We start from the raw sequence: 9,293 nt of genomic DNA on the forward strand, positions 1-9,293 counted from the left end.
ACACACACACACACACTCTCACACTCTCTCTCTTCCCCGACCCCCTGCACCGAGACAGACAGACACACACACACACACACACACACACACACACACACTCTGTCTTCCTTCCTGCAGCCCCAGCTGCTCCCAGCGGTGCTGAGTGCAGGAAACCGTGGCCCTGGAGTCTCACCTGGGCGCCCCTCGCCAGCTGTGTGGCCTTGGGCTCCATTTCCGTGTCACGGCCTTCATGTGCTGAATCATGGGGCTGTCAAGCACCATCCTTGCATAAATGAGGTCTGGGCACGAAGCGCCCCACACTGCGTGGGCATCCAGGGTGGTGCTCAGGGAAGGCGGCTTTTTCCCCTTCCCCAAAGCCACTGTCATCCCCATTGCTAGGTCAGGAAGAGGGCCTGGGGCCGCCCCTGGCTGTCTAGGGCACCCAGAAGCTGTGGCAGGAAGAGCTGTGGCCCCCTGTGCTAATGGCCGTCTGCCCCCTGCCCCTTGGATGGAGTTGGCAGCCAGGGCACTCGGGCTGGCATTCGGGGCCCCCTGCAGTCTCCCGGGTCTGCCTCTCCCCTTGTCTAGTGTAGCCTTCTCTATCTGCTCCTGGACAACCCTCGTTCAGGCTCAGAGTGGCCCCTGCCATGCCTCGCTACCCTGCCTCTGGCAGGGGTGGCCTTCCTGCCTCAAATTCCATTACCTCAAGGCCCAGAGGCAGTGCCCCCACGTGCCCTGCCCGTCCTCAGCACGCACTCAGCCAGCGTCTCAGAGCGCTCCTGTGTGCTGCCTGAGCTGGCTATTGGCATCTCATCTCTTGCTGTCAGGGCTAGGCTGGCTACAGGGAGTGGGTGTTACCATCCCAGGTGGTGAGGACCAGATGGGGCAGGGAACAGGAACTGAGATGCCTGGGGGCCCAGAACCAGGGATGATGGCTCATGAGGCTCTGGGCTTGTAGGGTCTCCAGGGGTGGGTGTGAGTGGGTGGAGGGAGCGGGGCTGCTTGGGTGGCTGAACTGGAAGCTGTCTTAAGTGAGTTTTCGGCTGCCAGTGAACAGTGGAGGGGAAGCAGGAAGGTGTCTTGCACCTTGAGACCTGGAATTCCCAGATGTTTTGCTGGTGTGTGGGACAGTGTGGTGGATATTTGGAAAGCCTGGAAACTCCAGAGTGTGTGGTCACTGCAATGACCCAGCATGGCCGCATCCGTTTGCTGCGGAGGTGGGGTTGACAGAGGAGGGGACCGAGGCCCGAGAGGTGAGGCAGCTCGTGTGAGGTCACCCCGGGCGAGCAGGATGCAGCCTGCAGATGTGCACTTTGGAGCTCTGCCCGGTGCTGGGCTGGAGGAGCCTGCCTGCTGCCTCGTGCCCTCTGCGAGGCCTGGAGGATGGCCCAGGCCCAGGGCTGGCTGCTCCTGTCCTGCTCCTCCTCCCCCAGGAGGTCTGCTGGAATGAGCAGGGCCCGGGCGGCAGCTGGGGGTTGTCAGCAGTGACAGCAACATCAGGAGCAAGGCCAGGAGGCTGGAAAAAAGCCACTTCCCAAAATAGCTCTGATAACCACAGGCAGGAGGGCCCAGCCGAGCCTCAGCCCTGGCAAGCCTCAGCCCTTGGTTTCCGCTGACAGCCTGCAAGGTCCAGTCTTTTGAGCCTTCGTGCCCTCCCTGAGAAGTGGAAGGCTGGCCTGGGAGATGGGACCCTGTGACCCCAAAGCCGAGGCTGAGTGCAGCCCCCGTGGCTGGAGGGGGTCACAGAGGCCTGGTAGGACAGGTGCACTGGAGCAGGGGGAGGTGCTGGGAGTGAGGGCAGAGGCCACTGCAGGCTGGCAGCAGCCCCCGGGACTGCAGTTCTGTGCCAGGCTCCATCAGGGGACTCCAAGGCTGAGCAAGGATGGAGATGGGGTGGCAGGGCATTGCCCTGGTCAGGCTCTTCTGCGGGCATGTGAGGGGGTCAGGGTGGGGTCTCAGGACCTTTCCTCCAGAAACCTCAGCCCACCAGTGCCTGTTCTCCAATCTTGGGGGTCAGCCATGGGAAGGTAGGACAGAGACAGCCACAGCTGGAGACGTGCAACTCCGGTTCGGGAGCCCCTCCAGAAACCGGAGCCCTCTGCATGGCAGGGAGCTGCTGGAGCCTCCTTAAGGTGACTGGTGTGGGGAGCCAGGTTCTGTATACCCCAAACCACTGATGCCCCCCGTCCCCTACTCCAGGCTGTGAGCGGGACCGCCTGTCATTCGGATTCTGTGAGACACTGCGCCTGCTGGGCCGCTGCCAGCTGCCCACTGTCCGCACCCAGTGCTGCCGCTCATGCCCTCCGCCCAGCCATGGCGCCCCCTCCCGAGGCCATCAGCGGGCTGCCCGCCGCTGACTGCATCAGGATGCACAGACCGACCAACAGACCTCAGGACCTCAGTGCCCACCACAGGCTGTGGCGGAGCTCCTGCCTCCTGCGCCCTAATGGTGCTAACCCCCTCTCCCCATCCAACGACAGGCTGGGGACCTCCTCCCCCTCAGAAAAGGTATTTTTTTATTCTAACAATTTGTGTAACATTTATTATTTTACATAAATCAGCATCTACCATTCCAAAGCACAGTGTGACTTCTTCTTGGATTTGGAGAATCTTAAAAGTCAGAAACTTCTCCCGACCCCTCTGCCCTAATCTCCACTGCGCAGCATCTCAGCAGGCTGCGGCTTTTCACCTGCTCCCCTGGGGCAGATCTGCTGGGGGCAGAGCAGCAAGTGAGTCAGTGAGAGCAGGCCTCGGGAACCAGGGGGATGATACCCTGGGAGACCTGTCTGCAGAAGGCTGGGTTCTGGGGCAGGAAGGTTTTCTGGGCAGGGGTACAGCTTGGCCCAGGTCCTCAGAGACCTGCCCACTGTGTCGCTTGCAGGGACTGTCCCCTGAAGTGATGGGGGCTGGGGCCCCTGTGGGCAGCTCGCTGGCCCTCTGATGTATCTGTTGACTCTTCTGCAAAAACCAGGCAGAGAGGGGAAGAGCAGGCTGGCCAGCTGTGCCCTTCTGTGTCCCTTTATCTGTGCCCAGAGACAGGGCTGGGCTAATTCCCACTGCCTCAGGGCAGTCCCTTTCCCACCACCAGCCCCAGCGCCAGGTTCCTACCACGCTGATCTGTGGTTCAGCTACTTGGCACCTCCCTACCCACAGCCCCTTCCCCTCCCATAAAATCTAGTCCCATGGAGAATGTGGTGCCACCAGCAGGGAACAGATGGGCATGAAGGTGCTTTGAAGAGGGTCCTGGCCTGGCCGGGGGTGGGTAGGCTGGGGAGGGGGCACAGTCCTCCCAGGCCCAGGCCCAGCCCTGGATCCCACCTGCCCTCTGGCTGTGAGCCTTGGACTCAGCCGTTGACAATTTCCTCCTTAGCCCTCCCCCTGGAAGGTGTAATGCCCCTTCCCAGGTGGGGGCGCAAAGGTTCAGAGAGGTCGCCCGGCAGCCTACCCGGGCCGCCGCTCACATTCTACTCTCCCGCCTATGGCATCCCCGGACAAAAGGTGAGTGGGACCCTGGAGCCTGCATGTGGCAGCCACGGCTGCTTGGCTGGATGTATGCTGGGGACAGAAGAGACGCCATTGAAAATCACTCCATAGGGACTGAGACCAAGAAACAGTTCAGTATCAGAGGCTGAACCCCTTGGTGATGAGCGTGTGTCCCAGGACTTGGAAGCGATGGAGGGAGCGTGGCCAGGGCGGCTGCCTGCGCGTGTGTGCCCTGCTGCTCCCCACTGCACGTGCTCACCTCGTCTGACACCAACAGCCCCATCCTCAGAGGAGGGGCCCGAGGCTCTGAGAGGAAGTAACTGGCCCAAGGCCACATGCCCTGGTGACACAGGCCATCCTAGGCCCCAACTGCTCACCTCCAATCTCTAGGCCACCCTGAGCGGGTGGAAGAAGGAGTGGGCTCTGACCGGGTCCCAGTGGTGGCTTTGCACAGAGAGGGCAGCCTGCCAGAAGTCACACAGGAAAGCACGTCATTCGGCAAGCTAGCGTGAGTCCCAGCCCCGCTGCGCAGCCCGTGGGTGGAGGAGCATCAGGCGTGCTTCCTGTCTGTGTCTGCAGCAGCCTGGCTGGCCCAAAGAGACCCTGGGGACCCACGCTCTGAGTCATGGCTTCCCAGGTCTTAGTCAAAACTGCCCCTGGTGGCAACCCCTTCCAAGGGGTGGGGAGCAGGGCTGTTGACTTGCTCCTCACCCACCCACCGAGCCAGTCCCTGGCCCAGCTCTGCCACCACTGCCACGCTGTGTGACTCCAGGAACCCATAGCCTCGCTGAATCTGTGTCTCCAGAAGAGAAAAGGCTGCCAGACCCTGGCCTGCTCTGTCTGGGAATCCTTGTTGGAACCACCCCGCATACCCACCATGGGAAGACATTTGGTATTAATCATTCTTGGGTGTTTTCCACTGATGGCTGGAGGTGTCCCCAGTGGCAGCTGGGTCTGAGCTGTCAGTCCGGGCAGGAGACAAACAAGCCTATGACTCAGGCAGGGCATGGCACAGCTGGCGGAAGGAGGGATGCCTGTTCTTTGTGGCTGGACGGGGGTGGTTATCCGGACACAGGGAATCTCCAGCTCCCGGCTTTCCCACCTCGGTGCCCCCAGCCCACACCTGCAGCTTGGCCATTGTTCTTGGGGTTTCCCAAGGCTGCCCCTGCTGGCAAAGCCATCCTGATACACCCACCCCAGGGCAGGGACACCCAGAAGCACCAGGCTGGAAGGTCAGAGAGCCCCTCCTTGTCCCCCAACTCCAATAAGCCCTCCCCCACCCTCCAAGCCCTTGGGGTGAGCCCCATTACAAGTGATTATAACTGAATCTCAAGGTGGAATATTATACAAATTAGTTTCTTTCTTCCTTTATTATTACAATTCCAAAGTGTAACTTGAAGGTCAGCACAGGCGCTGCTGTGATATAAAAGGACAGAGTCACTGGGCGCCCCCTGGCGTCCTGCAGTTGCCCAGCAGCCGTGGACGCTTGGGCACACACTGGGTCTCTGTACGGCCTCCCACCTGCAAGCATCTCCCCGGGCAGGCCCAGCTGCCCAGAAGCCTGGGAACACACAGGAAGATAAGACTACAGGATGGCGGAGGGGATCTGTGCGACACAAGCACGTGGTCAGAAAACCCAACCGAGGATCTATCTGTCTAGTGCTCTCGCTACATCAACACATTACAGTTGAAGCCAGAACCGCCTCCAGCCAGCAGCAGTCTTGGCTGCTACCCTACAGCTGTCAGCTCAGTGACAGGGAGCGCCTGAGGCTACCTGGGTGAGAAGTGGCCCACACATCACATCGGTGAGTCAGTGAGAGTCAGGGCCCCGGAGGGAAGAGCAACTCAGAGGCTCAGACTGGAGCAGATACACCCCAGGGAGTCACATACACAACATAAGAGCTTACTATATGAAATAGATGCGTGGAATCTGGAAACACCTTGAGAAAATAGCCTAAAAATATATAAACTGCAGGGAAAATATACAAAAGTATTAGCAGAGAGGTTCAACCCATAAAGGAACCCCATCCATTTAAAAATTGGCAAATTTCAGCAGGTGCGGGGAGGAAGCTCGCCTGGGTCCTGGCAGGCGATGGAGGCCACCCTTTGGGTTTCACAGCTGGCAAGGTCCCCCTTGCAGGTGCCACAGGCTGGGTGTTGGGGTGAAGGTTCAGAGAAGATACAGCCACGTGGGGAAGCCCCTGCCAGAAGGGACCCCTGCCATGGTAGCCAGTGGAGGCCAGGGACCTTCGGGGCATTGGAGGTGACAGCAGCCCTTTCCTCAGTGACATGAGGGAGGGGACGTGTTAGCTCGAAAGAATGGGGCCCACAGTTCTGGAAAGAGGAGTTGGCTCCATCCTGTTCCCAAACTGGAACCAGGCGGGCCACCCTCTCTCACCTTCTGGACACGTGACACTTGATTCCAGGGAGGAGAAACTCCGAGAAAACATCCCCAGTCCCTTTCCTCCAGGACGTCTCCTGCTCTCACACACACTGCCCGGCAGCTGCTGGCAACTGTCTGGAAACACTCACATTCACTGCGGGCTGCAGCCACGAAGGCTCCGGTCAGGTGCACCTCTCAGGGCAAACTGGACACCACCTGTCCCTAAAGGCAGCGGCTTAGCCCCTGGACACGGCAGCGTGCGCTGGCATGTTCTGGGCGCCATCGGCTTGGAAAATAAAACCTGAGGGCAGCTGGAGCCGGCTCACAGGCCCAGCCCCATTCCTGCTGCACCTCCTCAGCAGCTGCCCCCTAGGCTGACAGCTGCCATTTCACCATGGGCTGGGGGGGGCGGGATTCGAGCAGACTGCAACGCCCAGCTCACAGGACACATTCCTGAAGGAGTCAGACCTCAAACTGCTGCTCTCAAAGACAATGACAATGACAAAGCCCCTTTCTGATGCCTGAATGATGCTAAATATAGAGGCCAGCCCCGTCCACACAGTGAAAAATTAACCAAATTCACGGAAGACATGGAGCCGAGGCTCAGTTTAGTGTTCTGAAATGCCAACTCCGCTGTGCCGCAGCTAGAAAGTTGACAGCGGAAAATAACAGGAAAAAAGTGCGTCTTCAAACTGCACTACTTCAATTCTTAGTCTCAGTGTGCTCATTTCAACCAAGGATGATTTCCAGGTTTTTTTGGGTAATGTGAAACATTCCACTGAGACTGTTTCTCCCGTATTTTAACAATACCATGCCAGGAAACTTCCTCTCACATCTGCACACCAGGGATGGTCTAGTGGGATTCAGTGAAAATAAGCTCCTTGCTCAAAGCCTCTCTCCGGCCTTCAGAAAGGCAGTCCTCCGAGCTCCCAGAAACTGCCAGAGGCAACAGTGACCCTGCATCCTTACAGAGAACAAAGATGCGTCTAGGCAGTGGTGGGAGGACACACATCTGGGAGAGCTGCTCAAGCCTGCGCCCCAAGCACAGGAGTTTCCCAGTCCCCGCACTGGCAGCCGGTCTCCTGCACAACCCAGTCAGGTGGAGCAGACACCAGGAGCACTGGCCATCCCCAAGGAGGCCAAGGTTTTCAGCTGTCCAAGAGCATTCCCTGCAAAGCACCCTCCAAAAGATTCCTCCTTCCCCTCAACCAAGGCCAGCCCAGGGGTGGGCCTGCTTTGCAATATGACAGTCCACCACTTATGTGGAATCTCACCCCATCGTACTTGGTGAATGATTTCCACAAGTCAAGAGGGCATTCCACAGAATCGCACAGAGCCATGCCAGGCACGGGGCAAGCTGGGGACAGAGCAGCCCAGCTATCTGCAAACCCAGGCTGGCAGTGAGAAGTGAGGTGGGTGTGTGGGCCGCCAGGCCCTCTCCATGCAGGCTGGGAGCCACTGTTGGAAGGGTTGCGTGTGGAAGAGCAAAGGCTATTCTAGAAATGGGGCGTGGCTGGCAGCTTAAAGCCGCTGGTAGAAGGTTCACGGGCTTTCTACAGTAGCCATTTCTCAACAAGGGATGTGCCTGCTTTTCTTTTCTGTTTTTTGTTTGTTTGTTTGTTTGTTTGTTTTTGTAAGACTGGGTTACACCATGTTGGACAGGCTGGTCTTGAACTCCCAAGCTCAGGTGATCCACCCACCTTGGCCTCCAAAGGGCTTGGATTACAGATGTGAGCCACCACGCCCAGCCGGGATGTGCCTGCTTTTCTAAGGCACATCTTTTTCATACTGACCTTATGCCTGAAACCCTCTGGCCTACAGGTGCCCAAAGTACAGCGGGCATCCTGCATGGCACTGCCATGCAAAACCGCACACGACTGCCCGCTGGATACAGGAGAGAGAATGGGGGAGATGCCCAGCAAAGCGAGGTTTCAGGGGGTCGGTCAGAGCACAGACAGGCTGACGGACGCTCGAAACAGGCTCTTGCAAATAGCCGCTGGTCTGACGATCCACCAATAATCAGGCAGAAACATGACTAGGATACCTGTAACCAGAAGCCGTGGCGTGGGGATGGCTGTAAACAGATCTGACCTCCCAGCCCTGCCCCGCGCAGTGGGAGGTGAGGAAGTGCAGTCTGGCTTTGGACATCTGCCCAGCGGATTCCCAGAGGCCACACACATTACATTCTGGCTTTTACGTGTGTTTTCACCCTATGGGCACACTTTGGTTGTGAAGGCAAGAAGAGCAGCGTTCTGGGACCCATTCAGGTATCCTCCTCCTGGTCGCTAACTTGTCAGCGCTGGTGTCCCGCCTGTGCAGAAAGTCCTCGCGGATGGCCTCCAGCCCGGTCAGCTCCAGCCGGACCTTCTCCAAGTGGTAGCGCATCAATTCTGGATCTGGCATAAGGGGGAAGGGGTTCAGGTCCCCAAAGGAGATACTGATCAGCTTCCTGGCAGGGGGCAGGGCAGACAAGAGAATCAGTGGTGCCAGAGTGAGCGCTCACACACAGCCCTCACGGGCAGAGCCAGGCGGCCTGGGGTGGGGTGGAAAGAGCACTGGCCATGCTGGGGGCTTGACGTAGGGGACGAGGCCCACCTTCTGCAGAGAGGCAACAAGGCACAATGGCCCTGCCAGGGCACGCTCAGAATGACAGCCTGGACTCCAGCTCTGCCACATGCTTGCTGTGTGACTGAAGTCACCCTCTTTTCTGGCCTCTGATTCCTCATCTGCACACTGGGGATAACAGTAGTGCCACGCCCAGGGGGTGGGATTGCGAGAGTTCCCACACATAGGCGCTGAGAAGTGTGCCCGGCCTTGCATGGTGACGGCGGGTGCAGATGTGTCTGCATCCTCAGGCAGACATCAGGCTTGGCACAGGGCACGAGGCTGGGGCGTCTCTGTCCCAGGACTGAGTGACTGGGCATGAACACGGGCCCCGGCAGTCCTGGCGATGACTGTCAGACCCAGTCAGCAATGCGACAAGTGTTCAGATGCAGTCCACAGAGAAATGCGCAGCGCGTGGGTTTCACGTTCTCACCAGGTCAAGGCACCAATTTACAATCAAAATTTTAAGGTTGTTGGCCAGGTGTGGTGGCTGACGCCTGTAATCCCAACACTTTGGGAGGCCAAGGTGGGAGGATCACTTGAGGCCAGGAGTTTGAGACCAGCCTGGGCAGCACAGTGAGACCCCATCTCTAAAAACTAAAAAAAAAAAAAATTAAAAGAATTGAACAAGATTGCCGGGCGCAGTGGCTCAAGCCTGTAATCCCAGCACTTTGGGAGGCCGAGGCGGGTGGATCACGAGGTCAAGAGATCGAGACCATCCTGGTCAACGCGGTGAAACCCCGTCTCTACTAAAAATACAAAAAATTAGCTGGGCATGGTGGCGCGTGCCTGTAATCCCAGCTACTCAGGAGGCTGAGGCAGGAGAATTGCCTGAACCCAGGAG

The 9,293-nt window shown here is 58.4% G+C and overlaps 1 protein-coding gene and 1 long non-coding RNA gene across 2 annotated transcripts in view; one reads left to right on the plus strand and one right to left on the minus strand.

Moving 5' to 3' along the window:
- LOC108295091 (A disintegrin and metalloproteinase with thrombospondin motifs 7-like) overlaps positions 1-2,556 on the plus strand; it is a 56,060-nt gene extending 53,504 nt beyond the window's left edge. Inside the window, 1 exon segment of the mRNA XM_017517132.1 lies at positions 2,179-2,556. Within this exon segment, the coding sequence (XP_017372621.1) occupies positions 2,179-2,336 (158 nt within the window). The 3' untranslated portion in view covers positions 2,337-2,556.
- LOC108295101 overlaps positions 1-7,318 on the minus strand; it is a 13,627-nt gene extending 6,309 nt beyond the window's left edge. The window contains exons 1-2 of the long non-coding RNA XR_001821277.1: positions 6,914-7,318; positions 3,037-3,039 (exon numbers count right to left, since the gene is read on the minus strand). This is a non-coding gene — a long non-coding RNA (uncharacterized LOC108295101). The remainder of the gene's footprint in view (positions 1-3,036; positions 3,040-6,913) is intronic.
- Between the last annotated feature and the right edge of the window lie 1,975 nt (positions 7,319-9,293).

Source organism: Cebus imitator, unplaced genomic scaffold (genome assembly GCF_001604975.1).
Source record: "Cebus imitator isolate Cc_AM_T3 unplaced genomic scaffold, Cebus_imitator-1.0 Scaffold19, whole genome shotgun sequence".
NCBI classification, from domain to species: Eukaryota; Metazoa; Chordata; class Mammalia; order Primates; family Cebidae; genus Cebus; species Cebus imitator.